Source organism: Electrophorus electricus, chromosome 14 (genome assembly GCF_041902795.1).
Source record: "Electrophorus electricus isolate QZ-2024a chromosome 14, ASM4190279v1, whole genome shotgun sequence".
Classification (NCBI taxonomy): domain Eukaryota; kingdom Metazoa; phylum Chordata; class Actinopteri; order Gymnotiformes; family Gymnotidae; genus Electrophorus; species Electrophorus electricus.
The window spans coordinates 27050001-27071973 of record NC_137510.1 but is presented as its reverse complement, the minus strand read 5'-3'; the positions used below and the strand labels follow the sequence as shown (position 1 = coordinate 27071973).

The following is a 21973-nucleotide window of genomic DNA, read 5'->3' as shown; positions in this document are numbered from 1 at the left end:
TTGATTATTGGTTTTAAAAAGGGCACAATTCATTCTAAAACAAGTTACAGCCCACGTTCTTTAGTGAGTTCTTGAGTGCCCATCTTTAGGAAATGTGCATAAACAAATGTGCACCACAGTTCTAGTATGGCTAGAGCAAATGTAATTGAAATGAGTAATCGAACCTCTTTGGCCTACACACTTTTCTTGGAGAGTGAGCTGCATTTAATGTGAGTTTCATACTTTGGTGACATCTAGTGGTGTTATAAAAAACACCTCATTCAACAATTCTAATGTCACATTCAGCAGTAATGTAAAGTCTAGGTTAATGTGCAGGGTTACTCATGGAATGATTCAGAAGATTCAGAGTGAAGAATGTTCAGTTAAATCATCACACATTCCATCAGATCCTCATAAAACTTCACTGCTCTTTGCCAGTTATGAATTAATTGAGGTTAAGTTTTTCAAGGCTGCAGGAATCTGCATCAGTTAATAACAGTACATGTATAATGTATAAACACACTGATTCACTTTAATAAAGCATCAAACTGCTGCTATACTCAAACAAAACACCCATGAAACAGGCCCAGTGACAGTTAAAACATTCCTACAGAATGGGAAAAATGGAATGAAGAGGTTTCTCCAATAAAACCCACAGCACATCCTGAAAGCACTACAGCACATACACATGTCTTCAGGATTCCCTTTCTGGTAGTTCTCCTCAACAGAAAATCTCAGGAAATGTAAACTATGTAAAGACTATGGCAGCATTTCCACAACCATATTATGATATGCAAAACATATTAGAATAGCTGTAAGTTATGAGCAAAAATGGCATCTGGAAAGCTCAGTGTAGCACCGTAAGGAAAGGAGGTGGCTACATTTCATCTGCATGTGCAGGTTTGGCTGGGTCTAATCCAACTCCTGCAGAAGCAGACGTTAATCCTACGGGTAATGCATCAATCTGACGGTCTGACAGGGCAGAGGCATTTCTCTGGAGGCTGTCGTTCAGGTCCTGGAGCCTTTCCCCCTCTGCTCCGCCCAGGGGCTGCAGCAGCAGTCTGGCCATGTCGCCGGCGTCTGGCTGCTGGTTGTCCGTGGAGGAGACCGGAAGCTCGGGGAGTGGTTTATCATCCACAGGATCAGAGAGGAGCAACGGTGAGGCTGCATCGTTCAGGATGTTTCTGGAGATTACTGCAGCAGCACAAACAGAGGAAGCAAACACAGGTCCTGATGGGAGAATGCTCTATGTTCCACCATATTTGCAGATACTTCCAAGTGAAGAGAAGCTTTTCTCTAGGACAGTGGCACCTCAATGGTTTAAGGTATTTGACTAGTAATCGGAAGGTTGCCCGTTCAAGTCCCACCACTGCTAAGTTGCCACTGTTCGGCCCCTGAGCAAAGCCCTTAACCCTCAATTACTCATGTTGTACTCAGTCATAATTTTAAGTCGCTTTGGGTAAAAGCATCAGCTAAATGCCATAAATGTAAATGTAAGGCCAAACCAACCTCCTGTAGGTGTGTAATTGTCATCTGATGTCTGAGAACCCCACCTGAAGGGGCAGTAACTTGGGAAGATGATCAGGGCCAAAGAGAAGAGCAATATCTGTCAGACAGAAAACAAAAGAACTTTGGTTCACTGGGTGTTACGGAGGACTAGGGAAACTCATTATTCTGACACTAGTCAGTCCTGTTAATCAGTGCAGGGAAGGACTGCAGCTCTGACCATGATACATGTGCTCGTCTGGGCAGCTTTAGTGGCCGTCTGCTTCACTAGAGCCTGCAGCTTCCTCAGCTGTGCGAGGAGAGACCTGCACACACACCCACACACCCACACCCGCACACACAGACACAAACACGCATGCACACAGACACAAACATGCACACACAGACACAAGCACATATGCTCACACAGACACAAACACGCACACGCGCACAGACGCAAGCAAGCATACACGGACACAAACATACATGCATACACGGACACAAACATACATGCATACACACACACACACACACACACACACACACAGATAAACTAATAACCCTCTTAAGAGATGAGGATAAAAAGCTTGAGGAAGGCATAGAGAAAGAAGAACAGGATACATGAAGAGATATTTTGTGTGCGTGTGTGTGTGTGTGTGTGTGACCTACGTGTTGTGCTTCTCCAGTTGATCTACTGTTCTTTGTAGCTCCTTGTTCTGAGCTGAGCATGCTGCAACCCTGAGACACACACACACACACACACACGCACACACACACACACACACACACACACAAAGTCAGTAAGTCAGTGTCTCATACAAGCAGCCAGCGAAAGTGGCACACACACACATACATACATACACATGCGTACACACACGCAAATACTCATGTACACGAATGCACGTGTACACATACACACACTGAAAGTTGATGTTTTTCTGAAAGTACTTGGTGATTAAACCGTAGAGTTAATACGTTTTTCTTTAAAGCAAAGTGACTTAAAAAAACCCACAAAACCCAAAATGAACCCTGACCCTGAACTCTAACCCTGACCCTGTGAAATATAATCACCTGCTCTCCAGACCATCTATGTACTCTTTCTTTCTCCGCCGGCTGTCTTGGGCCGACTGCTTGTTGCGGATTTTACGTCGCACTTTCTTCAGGACTCTCTCCTCAGCCTGCAGAGATGCGTTCAACCAAACACACACAATTGATGCAGTTTTCTCAGCAGAGTGACTAAGTGGTCAGAAACGTGTTACCGTGGCGATGTGACCTTGGTCAGGGGAAGGCTGCTGGGGAGTGACACGCCTTCCTGGTCCAGAAGTTTCTGCTCTTCCTCCGTCAGCTGCAGCTCTGGGAAAAGCTGATGTATGTATCGTCATTTTAGAAGATTTTATTCGTACGTGTCCCAATCTCAAATCAGATGAATTAAGGTTTTTTTAAACACATTCATTAAAACAGAACTGACCAGGCTAGCTGCGTGTGAGCTGGGTGTGATCTGGGTGTGAGCTGGGTGTGAGCTGAGAGTGTTCTGGTAGTTTTTTGGAGGAGTGTTTTCCACTTTTACACCCGAGATGAAGGGCAGATCACTCACAACACATGACTCCGACATCAGCACCTGTGAGCTCCATTCATCTGTGGGGGGGGGGGTCTGAATGTCACACAGATCTCATGTCCTCTCTGCCGTAATGGTGGTAATGCCTGCAGAGACTCACCAAGCTCTATGGAAATTACATCCACCTTCTGCTGCTCTCGTGAGCTGTCCCCCAGACCACTTATGTCATATACCACTTGGTAGACAGTGGGAGTGGTCTGACTGTGGGCAGAGTCAAGCAGTAGTGTTGGGCCATCTGTGTAATTATCGTCTGACATGCTGTCGTCGCTTTCAGACATACGCTGGTGCAGAGGCCCTGATACGTAGACATCGTTCGGGTTTATCGCTTGCAGGGTGTCCTCGGGCTCACTGTCATTCAGGGTCTGTTAGAAATCAAATCACCATAGTTCAAAATAAACACATGATAAATTGTTTCTGGCCAGAGATTTGATAGACTGCATCTCCTAAGCAGCAGACTTGCTCATGAAGTCCCTTGTGGAAATATTAGGAGGTGTGAGGAGATATCAGGAGGTGTGAGGAGATATCAGGGGTTGTCTGAGAGTTATGTTACACTTTTACCTAAAATAAATGGACTGAATAGGGGAACACAGCAAACAAAATAAAAACAAACATCCCTAAAAATTAACTAAGATTAAAGTCCCATGAAATGAACCACAATTAAAATCCCTTAAGAAGAACTCTGTCATTGAGTACGCAGTAGTGTGGGGTAGCGGGGCCCTTACACGTGGGTGCTGAATGACCCAGTCCTCTGTACTTGTGTACACGGAGTGCAGACAGGACTCAGACAGAATCAAACCTGCCTCCAGACTCCCATCCTGCTCCGTCAGGCTGCATATCTCGCCTCCTATGTCCTGTGACAACAGTGTACAGGAAAAGGTAACAGTGGGCCTGATGGCCATTAAGGGGCAGTTATTTATCCGACTTTGAGGTCCACCCTCCTCTAGTACAGAGTCGGAGGGGATTGGCACTTCAAAAACTAATTAACAACATGATTGCCATCAGAGTTTTGTGACTGCAAGGTGTAGAAGAGTTGGTCTCTTTCCGATCCAACAGGAGGGTTGAGGCGTAAGTTGAGGTAGTCAACAGGAGAGGGAGGAGTTTTTTTCTGTTTGAACAGTGCGGGGACATTTATATCCTGGTTCGGACATGGTTTTGAGCGAAGATATAAAACTATTTCACTATATTAGCATCGCAGCTGCCTAGAGATCATTATTTATTACAGTACAGCCTCCCCGCCAATACGTTATATTATACAGGTTTCTGCGTAGGTTTCTAGCTCAAAGTAATATTTTGCCGTAAACACGACTGTACTTGTCTTAGAAAACAAAGTATTATTGTACTTATGTAAACCATCTGGACAATTTAGCTACTTACTGTTTCGGTGAATACAGTCGACCCAGATACGATGTCTGATTCCCGCATTCTTTATGCACGTCATACACTTTACTAACAGAAAAGCAGAACTACTGGAACATTTCTAAAGCTCCATACTCAGTGTGAACGTAAACCTCGCTATTCCACTGCACATCCGCGTAGAGGTGGGCGGGCGTTTTGTTAAGCACACCACCACAGCACATGGACGTACTCGTGTGCCTCTCTGCCATCTCATCCGGTCTATCCATACACTTCAAGATCTTAGAATCTGTGCACGACGAGCGCAAGAACTCGACACGCTGACTTCCGACTGGTCGAAGATCGGAGTGTAAACACTGACCAACGATGATCTAGATTAGTTAACGCGATGGCGTTTCAAACTGGGTTACAAAAACCTAGTGTAAAATAGGTCTCTGTTGCAAAACTGCATTATCTGTTGTGTTTACACCTGAGTCTAGCTGAATTTCATTTCGTTATACCGTATACACCTGTGTATATGTACAATAGCAATAAAGTTTAGTTTAACTGAATTGCCCATGCGGGCGGCTTTGCGGGTGTTTTAGCGCATTTCGCTCGGTTCCAGGATCCACAGACACGTGACAGAGCCTCGACTTTAGACCGCAGTGACAAACCTAAAACCTAGAAGTCAGTTCAGCTGTAAGGTAAAAGCACAGACGCGCAAAAACGTAGATATAAGACTTTATATTGTCGTAATGAAGTTTATTCCTGCATGTAACTTAATCCCAAATCTTAACCCTTAACTGCAACACGACCTCTGGAAACCCGAAGGCCTGCATAACCTCGACGTGCTACCTGTTCTGCCCAACCTAATGCTTGTGTCTTTTGCTTGCGTCACTTTTTGCTTTAGTGAATGTTTTTACCGTAGTTATGTTGTTTTACGTTTGGCTATGTTCTCCCATTTCCCCTGTAGTTAAAACCCTTCTGCTTGTTTGCTGTGTGACTACTGTTAACGGAAAGAGCCTGTGAATAAAAGCGCTTTCCTTTGAGCAGAAACGGTGTTATCTTCAGTTATTCATCACCGCGTCACCTTACAGTAGACACTAGACGAACGCTTTTAACATTTATGCAGACACTGCGCATAATAAGATGTTAGCACATGTTGTGTTTCGTTATTCATTGTCATTTAGCTCGCGGGGTAAAACGTGCAGAGACGACTACTTCATCTGCGCGCGCCCAACTCCCCGTTTACCGAAGCTCAGCTGATCACGACTTGGCACGTGAGTCAGCCCTTCCCGTTAGAGAAACACGCGGGGGTGCGTGAGCTCGCTTGCAGCGGTTCTGAGCTACGAGAGGACCCTCGCCGTTGTCGCGGAATGCTAAGGAGGGTCGGCAGCTGTTCTCGATATAAAGTCATTTAGCCAATAGTAAGTAGACATGAAGCTACGTGAGCTTCTGTTAAGTTACTTACTTTTGACCGTTTGGACTCGAATATACTTTTGTGTCTGATTAATATTTGGTGTTTGTAGCTAATATAGCACAAGGGATTACGTTTGAGAGCCTTTAAAACACAGCTGGCTGTAAAGAAGAGATCACGTAAGGCGTTTTACAAGCGAACTGTGTAAACTGCAGGTCATGTGTATTATGCCCTCTTGTCACTAAGACGTGAAACCCCTGGATCATAATCGGGTCGTTACCGTCTTTCTGTCTGTCCCGGTTTTTCAGCGTGCCTACAGCCGAGTGTGGGCTGATCTCCGCGATGACCTCGGTGCCCGCACCTACCCACGTGAACCTGGGCTCCGTCTTCCGCCTTTGCTCCTCAACGGTACTGTTTGGTTTCGCTCCGTTCTGGGTGGTGAGTGCAACTATCAGATGGGGTTTATATCCAGGTAAGATTTATACTTTATCTTTAGAGTGTAGCTGCTTAATCTTAATCCTAAAGATTTCTGAGATTAATTGTCTAAATGTTAATTGTAGATGAGTAAAATCCGATGAAATACTGCAGTGAGAATGTGCCAAATGGCTAAATGATAGTTAACTGCTCACTTTTAGTGAGTTGAGTAAAATTATTCTCTTTTGAGGTCTTTCATAAGAACCTATTGCCGTGGTTCACGAATCAAAAATGAATAATTTAAACATTTGGATGTACACAAATTGTTTTCTGTAGTGCAGGTGCCACATTAAACCCTCAGTAAGCAGAATAAACACAGAGAACACAACTGCCTTTGCAGGATTAGAGTCACCCAGACAGTGATCCAGTCCCCTACACACAGTGTCCAGCCTGTAAAGTCTGTCGATAATGTGCATAATGTGCTGTGCTACTGTCTGTGCAGACACCAGACACAGAGTGCTGTCTCTGCTCAGCTCCTCTGCTGCTGGGGTCCTCCTGGCACACTGCATGCTGGACGTGGTTCCCGCCTACCTGAGAGAGATGACCAAGACGTTTAGTGACCTGGGAGTCACAGTAAGTTCCACACAGTCAGGCAGTGTGCTCCATCTCCCTCTCTGCTCCGCCGCCCTGACACCATGTTATTCCCCTTCATTAGGATATCTCACAATACCAGACGAATTGGAATGTGCATTTGCAAACTTATTGTTGCTTCAGAGTTTGATGATGATGATTTCAGGCTGAAGAGTTGTGTTGAACTGAGAGGAGTCCTGTATCCGTCTTCCCCAGCTGTGTTTCCCGGTTCCTGAGTTCATCCTGGCCATGGGTTTCCTCTTACTGCTGCTGATAGAGCAGGCACTCCTGGCCCAGAGAGAGCAGCACGATAACCACACAGAGAAAAAGTCAGCTGTGCCGGTGGGCTGCGGCCTCGGCTCCAACGACCAAGCACGGTGTTCCAGGACAGTGCAGGCGTGGCCAGAGCCCTCCGGGGGGAGGGGCTCCGAGGACCACGCCCGTGACGTCTCCCTCTCTGCGGTCCGCGCCTTCGTCCTTGTGCTCTCGCTGTGTCTGTGCTCAGTGCTGGACAGTGGGGCCCTGGTGCAGAGGCAGGGAGGCGGGCGGGGGCCGGACCTCCTGCTGTGTAACGGCCTCGTCTCTTTTAGCCTGGCCCTCAAACTTGCACAGAGCCAGTTGCGGCAGGTGGTGCTGGCCGCCTCTGTATTGCTCTTCTCGGCTATGGCTCCTCTGGGGGTGGTGCTGGGTGGAGCGCTCCGCCAGACCCCCCCTGTCCCTCAGTACCAGCTCGCACGTGCCACCCTGCAGGGTCTGGCAGCAGGGAGCTTCAGCTACATCATTTTCATGGAGGTGCTGCCTCACGTGCTGAACACTAGAGGGCAGCGCATCCCCAGAGCCACTCTGCTACTGACCGGCTTCAGCGCCATTACTGCAGTCCTGTTCATTAAACTGTCACTTGAGTGAGCTTGCAGACAGGCTCCAGAGGGCAACAGCAGCATGGAAATAGTTACAGGATAGTTCACACTAATATAAATCTCCTGGGTGGTTGGATGGTTGGTCTGGTTTCTGATGTGACTTAAATTAGTAAAAGGATGTTTTATAAACCTTTTTGTTATAAAACAGTATGCGTAAGCCAAACGTGCTTCTTCACACATCACTGCAGGTGATGTAACATTCATAGCTTCCGGATGCTTACACAACTTTATTCCATTTAGCTGACGCTTTTATCCAAAGGAGATTATAATTCTGACTGAACACAATTTGAGTAATTGAGGGTTACAGATTTTGTTCGGGGACACAACAGTGGCAGGACTTGAACTGGCAACCTTCTGATTATTAGTCCAGTACCTTCACCACTGAGGTACCCCTTTACCCATTAAAGTTCACATCTGAGTTGTTCTGGCTCGGACAGCAAAGGAATGTGAACTTCTATTTAATTCATGACTCCAGCATTGGGTATAATTTCAATTTTGTATTAGTGTTTGTTCGACAGATTTTAAAAAAAATAAAAATTTCATCTTTGTCTCATGTTTGTCTCATGCACATGTGTATAGACATGGTAACAAAACTGTTAGTCATAGGAGTTTTATAATAAAGATGCTTTTAAATGTCAGAACTAAAAAGCCAAACATCTACCCTCAGTGTCGTATTAGTGTAAAAAGCTTTTAGTTACCAGTGCCAGATGGTATTTCAGAACAACTGTGTTTACTTTTAATGTCATAAATTCAGAGCACAGTATCCCATTTAGAATATAACCCAATCTGTGAATATAATACAACCCTTTTACAATATAAACCAGCCTATTTAAAATATAATCCAACCCATTTAGAATATAACCAAACCTGTTTAGAATGCAGTTTATTATATGTACAGTTCAGAATGCAAATGTATGGGTACATTATACATACACTACACCTAATGCAGGTAACATAATTTGAGCAGTCCTGTGAACGTGGCAGGACCCACTGGGTCCAGTGGCATGGTTCTGAGAAAGCACTTCATCTGGGTGCTTTACCTCCCTCAGTAGAAAGCACATCTGACAAACTAACAGTGAAAAGCATAAGAATCTAACTTCATCTATAAGTGCAGATGGTCAGAAAATCCTGCTGACAGAACACCAAGAGGCTGACCATTGCATGACCGCACACAGTTCATATGCTACATCAAGACAGCAGCTGTTAACCTGCTCCAATATTAACAATACACTACAATATTATTTATAATTGGCTTGTTTCATATTTATGGTATTTAATATTTAATGAGATTGTTTGTAACCTAAAACTAAATTCTATTTTAAACTATTTCATGATATGCTATATTTTTAGCTAGCAGAGTAGTTTTTTTTGTGTGTGTGAGTATTCTGTGAATGTCATTTGAGTGTTGTTATGTGAGGGCAGTGGTAGCTCAGTAGTTAAGGTACTTGACTTGTAATCAGAAGGTTCAAGTCCCACCACTGCTGGGCCCCTGAGCAAGACCCTTAACTGCTCAAGTTGTACACACTCATAATTGTAAATGGCTTTTTGATAGCATCAGCTAAATGCTGTAAATGTGACTAGCTGCTGCAACATTGTAGTTTCCCCTTGGGATAAATGGAGAGAGTGAATCTGTATGTCTGTCTGTTCTCATTTTCAAAATGAACAATAAAAATATTCAATGATGTGGTTTAATAAACCTGAAATATGATCAAGGGTTTACTTGTACCACTTGAGCCAGTTTAGCAACAATTGGTATTTCAGTGAAATCAAAACAGACACTGGTGAATGAATGAAACATTTATTAAAAAAACAAAATCTACCCCAATACACCAATAAAAAGTAAAATTGTGCTAGTGTGTGTATGTGTGTATTCCTTACACATTGTGGGGAAAATGTTTGTTCAGAGCTGATCCATGTTTCCATGACTAGTGTAAGGTACATTGTCAAGCAGCTACAAACAGACTGCGTTAGACCCACAGCAATGTACCACAAAGAAAACTCACTTCTTCCAGCAGTGTGTCCATGGGCTTGCTCGGGCTCTACCCAGGGTCCTCAGCTTCCATCACTTCATCCTCCAGGTTAGTGTTATCATCTGGACTCTCATCCCTGTAGTTTATTTCACCAGACATTTCATCTGAGCTATGAAGATTTCACATTCATGTCACCAATCCTCACCGTTTTGAGCAAACGTTCCCTCTTTAACGAATGTGAAGATTCTGAAGTCAGACTACACTCCAGAAATAATGATCTCTGAAGTTTACAGCTTGCACACAGCTGCACAGTACCAGTCTGTACACTGTATGTGCAGCTGTGTGAGACACTCTGCTTCCTGTCTTTGTGGACAATTCACTCACTGTAGTGAGTCTAAGAGTAGTGTAGGAGGACACTTTTAGAAAGAGCAAAGAACAAGCAACATCACAACCAGAAAGCAACTGAGTAGCCACAGACCACAGACCTTTTAAGGTAACATTTATCCTGTAGCCCATTTTTCAGACTCTGAAGGACAGTCTCAAAATAGATGTACATCAAATTACAAATCTGCCACTAGGGCGCCATTAAAACTGTCAGTTTGTCTTACGGCAGCACGAACACACTTTACTAGAAAGATGGGCTGCTTTACAGATGGGCTGTTACAGAAATACAACTTGGCAGATATTAAAAATGCCGCACTGAACTCAACCCTACGACAGAGCCACAGAACTATCTGTAACCCAGAGTCTCACCGTATCAGCAGTTGTCTTGGACTGCGTATAGGACTCAGGTACATGAACCTCTACTCAGTAGTTCCTGGTATTTACAAAACGACTAAAACCAACATCTTCATTGGAGCCATAAAACCACCCATCATTTATCAATTTCACCTACGGGCCAGAAAAGTATTAGGAATGTAAAGCATGTAATCCCGTATAAATCGGTCCCTGAGAAAGGTATGGTTTAATATCCGGCGAGATAGACGGCAACAGGACATTTATCAAAACAGATGCAAAATACTGCACAATGACATTAAGTGAAGAAACAAACTAAACAAAAACTTTATGGAGCGAGACTGTCGTTATCGTACATACATACTCTCGTTCCACTGTGGTATTGATATTTATTATTTGCCTCAAGTTAGTAGTTTTTAAATGAGCCCTTGGGAAATAAGCAACAGTGAGATGTTTTCCAGCTAAGCAGACCGTGTCCCGTTACCAGGCCACTTCATGGATTTAAAGCCCAGTCGTCCAGTCTGCCTAGCAGAAGTTAGGTTGGTGTTGTCCAGTCTGCCCATCATAGCTCAGTTAGGTTAGTGTTGTCCACACAACGCCAGACCGCAGCAGCTGAAACCTGTGTGTAAATAGATTTCTAGATAGTTAGATCACTTTTTGTGCAAAACAAATTCACCCTGGGTAAAATGTTTAGTCCTCATATGCGCAAACCAGTGACTTGTATGCGGTTAAATCTAAATAAATAGCGCATACCTACCAAAGGTACCATTTCGGATTTTGTGAGGTTTACACCCTAATCTGCTAACCATCATTCCGTGTTGTACGTGGGCTTTCTTCATGGATAGTATTATTTGGAATCCTTGTGATTCGAAGCCCATTATCGCCACCTTCCGGTCCGGAAAGTTCACTACACCGCAAAAAGTCCTGCAGAAACAGATCAACTGGACTCGGAGCTCGTCCAACTCGCCCTAACTTTGTTTTCAAAGTTGGACGTTGTTTTTTGTCTTTACTTGAAAATAAACTAACTAATAAAACGTAACCCATGAATCATGCATGAATCTCTCTATGTAACAGGCCTTACCTGTCAGATTAGGCATCTTAATCACCAGACAAAATAAAATCTAATTTCTGGCTTTATTTATTCATAGTTTCCAGGTACAGTGGGTGTCCTTGCTCTATTTAATTATGTATTTAAACCAACTATTGGTTGATAGTGGTTTTAATGACAACTGTAGTCAAATGTGGCCTATGTAAAACAATCTTAACTCAAGTCAAAATAAAACTATCATGACACTATCAAGACCATCACATTCATTCAGAATTGAAATGTTGGTTAAAATATGACGGAGACTGTCACCCCCTGAAGGACCTCACCTGGATTATCCAAGACCTGGGTTAATGGCCTGTGATTTTGTTACAATAGCATTAAATATTAATATAAATGTTTCCTGCCAGCATTATGTCCTCTAGTGATGTTCTTCATTCTGTCTGGAACCCTGATGGTATTGTGGTTCATCTAACAGCACAGAATCTCCACACTGACACATTGAATTTAAAACTGTTCCTTTTACTTTATGTCAGGCAGGTTTGATTAAAGAAAACAAAACAGAAGCAAAATATCACCATTTCAGACTGAAGGGGTTTCATTGTTTGGGGATGATGCTCTCATGATGCAGGTAAGCAGTATATTGCAAATAATAAACTAGAGTAAAGGTTATAGCATAAATGATGTCCGACATACAGTATCAACAAAAGTACACAGCAGAAAATCAGGAGCTGCAGGCTACACTGAAGCTTTAATTCTTCATCATCCTCTCAGACGCATCATGACAATTATCAAACATGAGGCTGTAATCTGTCCCTCCTGCCCTCACAAAGTCAGCCACCGTCTTACTCCCGCCAAAGTTTTTGGTCTCAATGATCTGCCAGAAAAAAAGGAATAAAAGACAACAGGACAAATATGATTTTTAAATACCACATGTTGAATAGAGGACGTGAATCACATTTGTGAGTGGTGCTCAGGAGACGTGAATCACGTTTGCGAGTGGTGTTCAGGAGACGTATGTGGAGTGGTGTTCAGTACACGTGAATCAGGTTTGTGGTGTGGTGTTCAGTACACATGAATCAGGTTTGTGATGTTCAGGAGACATGCAACTGTGCTCTCACCTTCCAGGTAGAGCCCATGTGTCTGGCAGCCACTACTACTGTCTGAGATGAGATTCCATAACCATCTCCTTTATGCACCAGCCACTTGGTCTTGTCCGCGAGGGACACTCTAAGGGTTAGGGTCAGGGTCAGGGTTAGGGTTAGCAGTAAACAATTTCACAATATGTTATTCAGTTCACAGACTGCATGTTTTATGTCAAAAATGAAAACATAGGAAAAAAATATGAAATAGGTATATGTGTCAGAGCAGGATGAATTTTTATAAATGTTTAATTTTACCTCAAAATGACTAATTTTACCTCACTCCAGAGTGACTGAGTTTGCCTGCTTGAAAAGATAGCCCTTCTAATGGTCTGGTCATTCGGTCAGCTTCATACACTTTGGAGTTGTACAGTTTTCTCAGGTCTGACATTTTTGAAAGGTCATAACTATAGGAGTTTCCTGACCCTGACAAAACATGTGAGCAAATGTAATATAGTTAGATTTATGTGGAAAGAACTCTGAGTAATAATAACCTGTAAAACTGCTCTCTGAATAATAACCATCACAATTCAAACAAAGCACAAGACCAAAGACAAAATAAACAATATAATAAAAATTTAATAAAAACTTGTAAATATAATAAAAATAATAAATCTAAATATAGTAAACAAATGTATAAATATAATAAACAAATAATGAGCACATCTACATATGATAGTTGTGTAAAAACAATGAACACATTAAAATATAATAAACATAAAAATAATTAACACATCTAAATATAATAAATAAATATAATATAATAAGAGGTCTGCTTAACTCACCGGTGCCCCAGGAGCACTCTGTGAGCAGTAACAGAGAGGCAAACAGACTCAGAGTAGCAAGGCATGGCATGGCTGGTCCACAGGAGCGCTTCATTTGTCTTAACTGTGTAGAGAACGGACTGCCTGCAGAGTAGAGCAATGTGTATTTATACCCAGCAGCTGTCTGTTTCTCCCCCAGCCTGGACAGGTTCTTCAGGTTCAGTTTGTTCAAACAACCGTGTCATGAAAACCTCAGCCAAGGAAAAATACAGAGTTGCACAAGTCCTGGAAGCTCAGGGTTTGTTCCTGGCATCAGGCGGCCCTTTGAGTGCTGAGCAGGGAGACTTGGCACTATGTGCAGAAAAATCATATCTGGTTTTTACAAAATTAACCACTGCTGGCATGACCAAAGCATGTTTGTGTGTTTCTGTCTGTAGTGAATGGGGTATCATGGGATGTCGTGGGGTTTCGTGGCAGTGGGCAGCTGGAGTGACCCTTCTCAGTTCTGCTGTCCTCACTGGGGAAATTCCAGCCTGGTAAAAAGCAACACACACCCAAACAATCATTGAGAAATAGTTTGGAAAAGGTGATGCTGGTTTGCACTAACAGTCCTGATTCTGAAAAGAGGAAAAGATCCAATTCATGATAAGAAATAGATGATGGTGCCAGCAGATAATTCCAATAGTTGTTCAGTTTGTATTTGACCAGTAGGGAGATGAAGACTTACTCCAATTACTCCACACCAGAAAACATATTTGTGTAGAGAACGTAGTTACTAAGAGTTCATAACAACAAAATAAGGAAATAAAAACAATTGAAATTAATTATTAGCCATTTAGACCAATTGCTATTTGCTGGAAACTGAGGCCAAAACAAACAACTATTAAAAAACTGCATCAAACTGCATTATTTGTATTATTTCATACTATGGCTCTGCACATCCCAAGGTCAGAAGAGGACCTCCCTGATGCATCCAGCCTCTAACGCCTCACCCACCCCTCTGCTACTCCCCAACCCCTCACTCATCCCCTGTTACCTCCCCTTTAAGGCCTTAAAAGCCTTTTGGGGCAGTGGTTAAGGTACTTGACTTGTAATAAGAAACTTGCTGGTTCAATCCCTGCCACTGCTGGGCCCCTGAGCAAGACCCTTAACTCTCAATTGTTCAACTTGTACTCAGTCATAATTGTAAGTCGCTTTGGATAAAATTGTCAACTAAATGTAAATTAGTTTTTTATTGTTTTATTTTTATTATAAGTGCGAGCTATATTGTCTGGTTCATCCCCTACCAACTGTTAACCCTTTCCTCTCTTTAAAGTCCACTTCTGGATTCGTGACTAAATGGTGGCTGGTGTGCAGGGAGTGGATGTGGTGAGAGTGGACGTGGTAAGAGTGGATATGACTGAGAGTGTGATGGCTTTTTTTTTTAGCCATATTACATTAAAGACTTTTACTAGGTGCAGATGGCACCTTCTGTCATTGTGTTTTAATAGCTTAGTATCGTAAGCCGAGTGTATAATAAATTGTTTACATTACCTCATACAAAAATTCCATGCATGTGTTTTTTTTTGCAATAAACCCGTGTAGCTCCCGAGCATATCTATTCCATTTTGTGGGTTTAACATATTTCTGTGGGTCAAAATTCTCACAGTGGTATAGTGGGGGTTAACTTTAACTTCTCTAATGATCACTCTGTCATATTCCTGTACATTACACAGTAATTTACACACACACACACACACACACACACACACACACACACACACACACACACATCTGGACATGTTCTTAAGTAACATATCAGCTGTCTGAGAACAATAACATTGATCTGCAGGCAGCAACATTTTGAAAAGCTACAAAAGTGGCATGTGACAAGAAACAAGAAACCCTGAGGCTGGAGAAGGTTTTTTCTTTATTTATCTTTTTCATATTCCCAGAATGATTTGACAGAGATAAATTTGCCATAACTTGCATTGGTACTTATGATGGCAGCAGTTGGCTCTTCTGATGTCCTGATCTATATTGATATTAGCGCTTCTGTTTTTCATAGGCAGAAAGGAATCAAAAGGTCTATACTTTGATATTTATTGGCCAAATATAATTTGCAATAAACCCACAGCAATAAATGTCCCATTAATATCACTTTTGGATGTGTGTGTGTGCATGTGTTCATCCTGCCAGTCAGTCTTCTTCGTCCTCTTAATGTTCCTCCATTGTCTTCTGTATCCAGTTTGCATACTGCGTAACCCGGGTGTAAATGCCATACTTCCCAGGCTGGCCACAGTCCACGCCCCAGCTGACGATGCCAGCCACCCAGTACATGTCACCATCCTTCATGACGAAAGCAGAGCCGCTGTCCCCTGAGCATGTGTCCTTCTTACCTTCAGGGAGGCCAGCGCAGAACATGTTTGCTGTGAGTGGTGCTACATCCCTGCGTGTTGCTCTCTCCTGCTCTATCCACATGTGGCATTTGTCCTGGTCCACGACTGGGAGACTGATGTATCTGAGATTGTCGGCAGTGTTCCAGTCTTCAGTCATTCCAAACCCCGACACTAACCTGAAACCAAGATCTGAGTTGGTGTTAAGAGTTCGAGGGGCAGGGAGAGACTATTACCTTGGATGACTTCACATTTCAAATGATGTCCGAAGTCTTTTGCTATTTTACTCATAATGGTTAATGTTCAGATTTCTGGATAATTCAAAAATAAATTTCTTTTCAAGCCCCACCCACTGTGAGTGATCCAACCAATCAACACGCAGTAAAAGAAAAGCTAGCAGGACATGAGTAACAAAAACAGGACAGACTGCACAGTCAGGTGTCCCTCTAACACACTAAGACCACCAGCATCCCTGTGTTGGTGCACTGAAGCAGGAATGGGTATTACTGCAGCCCATCTGAAGGTAACAGATCTTGGGTATATCACAGTAATAGACCCTGAGTATATCACAGTAATAGACCCTGAGTATATGACAGGAATAGACCCTGAGTATATCACAGTAATAGACCCTGAGTATATCACAGTAATAGACCCTGAGTATATCACAGGAATAGACCCTGAGTATATCACAGTAATAGACCCTGAGTATATCACAGGAATAGACCCTGAGTATATCACAGTAATAGACCCTGAGTATATGACAGTAATAGACCCTGAGTATATCACAGTAATAGACCCTGAGTATATGACAGGAATAGACCCTGAGTATATCACAGTAATAGACCCTGAGTATATCACAGTAATAGACCCTGAGTATATGACAGGAATAGATCCTGAGTATATCACAGTAATAGACCCTGAGTATATGACAGGAATAGACCCTGAGTATATCACAGGAATAGACCCTGAGTATATCACAGTAATAGACCCTGAGTATATCACAGGAATAGACCCTGAGTATATCACAGTAATAGACCCTGAGTATATCACAGGAATAGACCCTGAGTATATCACAGTAATAGACCCTGAGTATATGACAGGAATAGACCCTGAGTATATCACAGTAATAGACCCTGAGTATATCACAGGAATAGACCCTGAGTATATCACAGGAATAGACCCTGAGTATATCACAGTAATAGACCCTGAGTATATCACAGTAATAGACCCTGAGTATATCACAGGAATAGACCCTGAGTATATCACAGTAATAGACCCTGAGTATATCACAGGAATAGACCCTGAGTATATCACAGTAATAGACCCTGAGTATATCACAGTAATAGACCCTGAGTATATGACAGGAATAGACCCTGAGTATATGACAGGAATAGATCCTGAGTATATCACAGGAATAGATCCTGAGTATATCACAGTAATAGACCCTGAGTATATCACAGTAATAGACCCTGAGTATATGACAGGAATAGATCCTGAGTATATCACAGTAATAGACCCTGAGTATATCACAGTAATAGACCCTGAGTATATCACAGGAATAGACCCTGAGTATATCACAGTAATAGACCCTGAGTATATGACAGGAATAGATCCTGAGTATATCACAGGAATAGACCCTGAGTATATCACAGGAATAGACCCTGAGTATATCACAGTAATAGACCCTGAGTATATCACAGTAATAGACCCTGAGTATATGACAGGAATAGATCCTGAGTATATCACAGGAATAGACCCTGAGTATATCACAGGAATAGACCCTGAGTATATCACAGTAATAGACCCTGAGTATATCACAGTAATAGACCCTGAGTATATCACAGGAATAGACCCTGAGTATATCACAGTAATAGACCCTGAGTATATCACAGGAATAGACCCTGAGTATATCACAGTAATAGACCCTGAGTATATCACAGTAATAGACCATGAGTATATCACAGTAATAGATCCTGAGTATATCACAGTAATAGACCCTGAGTATATCACAGGAATAGACCCTGAGTATATCACAGGAATAGACCCTGAGTATATCACAGTAATAGACCCTGAGTATATCACAGGAATAGACCCTGAGTATATCACAGTAATAGACCCTGAGTATATCACAGTAATAGACCATGAGTATATGACAGTAATAGACCCTGAGTATATCACAGTAATAGACCCTGAGTATATCACAGTAATAGACCCTGAGTATATGACAGTAATAGACCCTGAGTATATCACAGTAATAGACCCTGAGTATATCACAGTAATAGATCCTGCATATATCACCCTGGCAGTATAAAGAAAGAGGCACATTTCCTGTGTACTCATGGTGTCTCTTTATTTAATGGCTATTTTGCTATCTCATATCCTAATGATACACTACTCGTCCATCGGATTGCCAGACAGAGAAGCGTGATTCGTAACTCTAAAGAACACATCTCCTCTGCTCTAGAGTCCAGTGGCAGCATGCTTTACACCTCTGCATCCGACGCTTTGCATTGTGCTTGGTGATGTAAGGCTTGGATGCAGCTGCTCAGCCATGGAAACCCATTCCAGGAAGCTCTCTACACACTGTTAATCTAAAGGCCACATGAAGTTTGGAGGTGTGTAGCGACTGACTCTGCAGAAAATTGGCGACCTCTGCGCACATGCACCTCAGCATCCGCTGACCCCGCGCTGTCATTTTACGTGGCCTACCACTTCATGGCTGAGTTACTGTCATTCACAATCACTTCTATTTTGTTATAATACCAGACAGCTGACTGTGTAATATTTAGTAGTAAGGAAATTTTACAACTGGAGTTATTGCACAGGTGGCATCCTATCACGGTACACCGCTGAAATTCACATAGCTCCTGAGAGTGACCCATTCTTTCACGGATGTTTGTAAGAGCAGTCTGCATGCCTAGGTGCTTGGTGTTATACACCTGTGGCCATGGAAGTGATTGGAACACCTGAATTCAATTATTTGGATGGGTGAGTGAATACCTTTGGCAATATAATGTACTTGTATACTTTGACTGGCCTTAACAGAAAATGCGTAAGGTTATGGATAAAATGTAATTAGCTGTCATGCTAGCTGTGACTTTCTTTTGTATAAAATAACTATAAATTTTATTTCTATTTAATAATCAACTAAGTTATGGGTCTAGACAGGCATGGCTGCATGGTACGAAACATATCTTTGGTTTATATTATTGTTGGTTTATATTATTGTTGGTTTATATTTGTGTGAAGATACGTGCCGGATAAACGGAGGGAGTCAAGGGTAAGTGTAGTTCACAGACGCTCACAGCGGCTCAAAGAAGATCACAGAAGATCACAGATGCTCTGGTGTGCACCAAAATCGCAACTACATGTGCAATTACTTGCATCTCCTTCCCATACATTCACCGTAATTCAACAGGCAGTAGAGGCAGTAGGAGGCCAATAAGAAGGTATAGGGAGTGGCAGAGGAGCAGTAGGAGGGCAGTAGTGGGGCAGCAGATGTCCAGCAATGGGCAGTAGGAGGGCAGCAAAGGGGCAGTAGGAGGCCAGCCCCGAGACAGTAGGAATGTGGTAGCAGAGCAGTGGAAGACAGTTGAGGCAGTAGCAGCGAAAGTTGGTGGGTAGTAGTGGGGCAGTAGTTTCAGTAGTTGGGCAGTAGTGGGGCAGTGTGTGGGCAGTATGGGGCAGTGGGGGGCAGTAAAGACAGTAGTTGGGCAGTAGAGGGTAAGTAGAGGGCTGATAATGGAGCAGTAAAGGGGCAGCAGGGGATACATTTATGGTGTGTACCAGTGTGATATTGCTCTCTTACCCAAAGGTATTGAGTTCAGCATCCTGTGGAGGAATACACACTGGCATAACGTTGGCGTTAAAGGTGATGGAGGAGTTCAACTTGATCAAGGCGATGTCATTATCAAAATTTGTCCTCATGTGATTGTTCTTATATCCTGGGTGGACGTGAACTGAGCTAATAGCAAGTGATGGAAACTTCAAAAGTTCACTGATTTTGATGTTTCCAACATATACCTACAAAAAAAAAAGGATTAAAAAGCCCTCAGACATTCAAATATTGCCAAATGATATACAATCATACAACATATATTTGAGTTTATTTAGATTATTGAATTGAAATACATTCCTGAGGTCATACCACCCAAATAAGTGCCAGTGATTTGTAGTCAATGATTAAACAGAAATATTAAATAGAAAAGATGATCCAATATTTAGATTTTGGTTTGTGATATTCTGTTTTTTTTGTAATAGAGTTTAAATTATATTTAACTGAATGTCATTATGTACAAGGTTATTGCTACAGAGTGTGTCTTTAGAGTGAATGAATAAACAAATGCTAATTGAGACATTACAGTCATAAACTTTATTGTCACAAAACGCTCGCCTCCCGCGAGTCACGTGATTTGGCCCGCCACGTGCAGTGGGAGGGTCTCTCTTTAGTTGTGACCACGCCTGCACACCTGCACCGGGTCAGTGTTGTGTCTGTGTGTATATAAACCCGTGTCGTGGAGTGCAGGTCTTTGATATATTCGCCTTTGTGATGTGTTTGTCTTTGTAAATGGTTGTCTAGGTTCACGCTTGTTAGATGTTTGTTAAATGTTCACCGTTAATGTCATGTGTGAGTGCCAACTTTGTCTTGGTTTCATGTTAATTAAAGTCTGTCCACGTCAGTGGAGTCTGTGCGTCCTGCCCCTCGCCCTTCGGTATTCGGACCGTTACATTTATTCATATTATAATATTCATAATCTAATTGTTTTATTCTAATATTCATGTTCTAATAGTCATTTTATAATAGTCATATTCTTATATTAATTTTCCAATAGTCTATAAGTGAACATACCTTTAAGTTTTCTTTATCATACTTTGCATTCTCCAGATTGTGGGCTGCAGTCATGAGCCACCTGTCGGCAATGACGATCGCTCCTCCTCGACCTCCTGACATGAGGAAGACCTGCCAGGGGAAGGAGCCTTCAGGCGCAGGTCTCCCTCCAAACACCCTGTCACGCAAAGTGAGGTCTACGGAAGGGCGACCACACACTGATATACACACACACACACACAGACAGACAGACACACACACACACACACACCCATACACACAAAGAGTGGCATATGCACATATACATGCACATTTGCAAGTGCACACAAACACAGAGCAGACATACACACAAATGCGCACGCACACACGGACATATAGACACATACATATATGCACACACATGCATACATATACACATACATGCATGCACATGTATATACAAAACCACAAGCATGCACACATTCACATACACACACATGAACACACACACACACCCACACATGTAAACCTATGATTAAATAAATAGAATATTTTAAAATGGGCAAAAACTTTACCTGGGTAGCATGGAGGGACTATGGCATCATTGTCACTCGCTCTCCACTTACGGTCTGATGCACAGGTGAAGTTTACTGACAGAGGAGGAAAAGTAGCAGTGAGACAGTAGCAGTGAAACAGCAGCAGTGAGACAGTACCTGTGAGACATCAGCATTAAGACAGTAGTACTGAGACAGTAACAGTGAAACTGTAATAGTGAGACAATAACAGTGAGACAGTAACAGTGAAACTGTAATAGTGAGACAGTAAAAGTGAAACAGCAGCAGAGAAACTGTAACAGTGAGACAGTAACAATGAAACAGCAGCATTGAGACAGTAGCAGTGAAACTGTAATAGTGAGACAGTAGCAGTGAAACTGTAATAGTGAGACATTAGCATTGAGAGAGTAACAGTGAGACAGAATCAGTGAAGAACTAGTAGTGAGACAGTAGCAAGGAGAATCTGTATGCATTTTCACAGGTACTGATAACAGTAATTCAGTAGTGTGTCTAACCATAGTTAGTGCCTCTGAAAGTGTAGTAAGGTTCGATGCAGTGGTACTGTATGACTGAGCGGTATTCGTTGTTAGAGCCAGAGAGAAATATGACTCCCCCATTCAGAAGTGGTCTGGGAACTCCACAATCAATGACTGCAATGGTAAAGGTTACAGACAGCATTACACAAAACTCAACAGCCAGTGGGCTCATGGCCAATTTGTTCCTGTATTAAATAGTAGCAAAAACCAGAAAATAAATAACATTAAAACATGAGCACTGGAGTAATTAAGAGTA

At 42.5% G+C, this 21973-nt stretch overlaps 4 protein-coding genes across 7 annotated transcripts in view; 1 reads left to right on the top strand and 3 right to left on the bottom strand.

The window, feature by feature from the left end:
• Positions 1–493: 493 nt before the first annotated feature.
• On the bottom strand, positions 494–4622 carry creb3l4 (cAMP responsive element binding protein 3-like 4). The gene is made up of 10 exons (XM_035530811.2): positions 4454–4622; positions 3802–3930; positions 3180–3441; positions 2933–3099; positions 2738–2827; positions 2536–2642; positions 2134–2202; positions 1706–1790; positions 1489–1585; positions 494–1173 (listed from the first exon to the last, which is right to left on the bottom strand). Exons 1-10 carry the CDS (start codon positions 4499–4501, stop codon positions 857–859), a joined length of 1371 nt encoding a protein of 456 aa, XP_035386704.1. The 5' UTR covers positions 4502–4622; the 3' UTR covers positions 494–856.
• Positions 4623–4727: 105 nt separating this feature from the next.
• On the top strand, positions 4728–8342 carry slc39a3 (solute carrier family 39 member 3). Of its 4 annotated transcripts, XM_027005924.3 has the most exons (6): positions 4728–5115; positions 5602–5838; positions 5941–6007; positions 6137–6300; positions 6745–6875; positions 7089–8342. In XM_027005924.3, exons 4-6 carry the CDS (start codon positions 6171–6173, stop codon positions 7776–7778), a joined length of 951 nt encoding a protein of 316 aa, XP_026861725.2. In that variant the 5' UTR covers positions 4728–5115; positions 5602–5838; positions 5941–6007; positions 6137–6170; the 3' UTR covers positions 7779–8342. The 4 variants fall into 4 exon arrangements, with proteins under 4 accessions (XP_026861725.2, XP_026861726.2, XP_026861727.2 ...); XM_027005925.3 differs by lacking the exon at positions 5941–6007 and having other exon boundaries at positions 5602–5691; XM_027005923.3 differs by lacking the exon at positions 5941–6007 and having other exon boundaries at positions 4740–5115.
• A 3698-nt stretch (positions 8343–12040) lies between these two features.
• LOC118242145 (uncharacterized) lies at positions 12041–13625 on the bottom strand. Its single transcript, XM_035530887.2, has 4 exons — positions 13467–13625; positions 12960–13107; positions 12661–12769; positions 12041–12416 (listed from the first exon to the last, which is right to left on the bottom strand). The coding sequence occupies exons 1-4, from the start codon at positions 13558–13560 to the stop codon at positions 12291–12293; spliced, it is 477 nt and encodes a 158-aa protein (XP_035386780.1). The 5' UTR covers positions 13561–13625; the 3' UTR covers positions 12041–12290.
• A 1716-nt stretch (positions 13626–15341) lies between these two features.
• c1s.2 (complement component 1, s subcomponent .2) overlaps positions 15342–21973 on the bottom strand; it is a 27424-nt gene continuing 20792 nt past the window's right edge. Inside the window, exons 20-24 of the mRNA XM_081696204.1 lie at positions 21697–21831; positions 21203–21277; positions 20670–20866; positions 19629–19843; positions 15342–15999 (exon numbers count right to left, since the gene is read on the bottom strand). Of these exons, the coding sequence (XP_081552330.1) occupies positions 15642–15999; positions 19629–19843; positions 20670–20866; positions 21203–21277; positions 21697–21831 (980 nt within the window). The 3' untranslated portion in view covers positions 15342–15641. The remainder of the gene's footprint in view (positions 16000–19628; positions 19844–20669; positions 20867–21202; positions 21278–21696; positions 21832–21973) is intronic.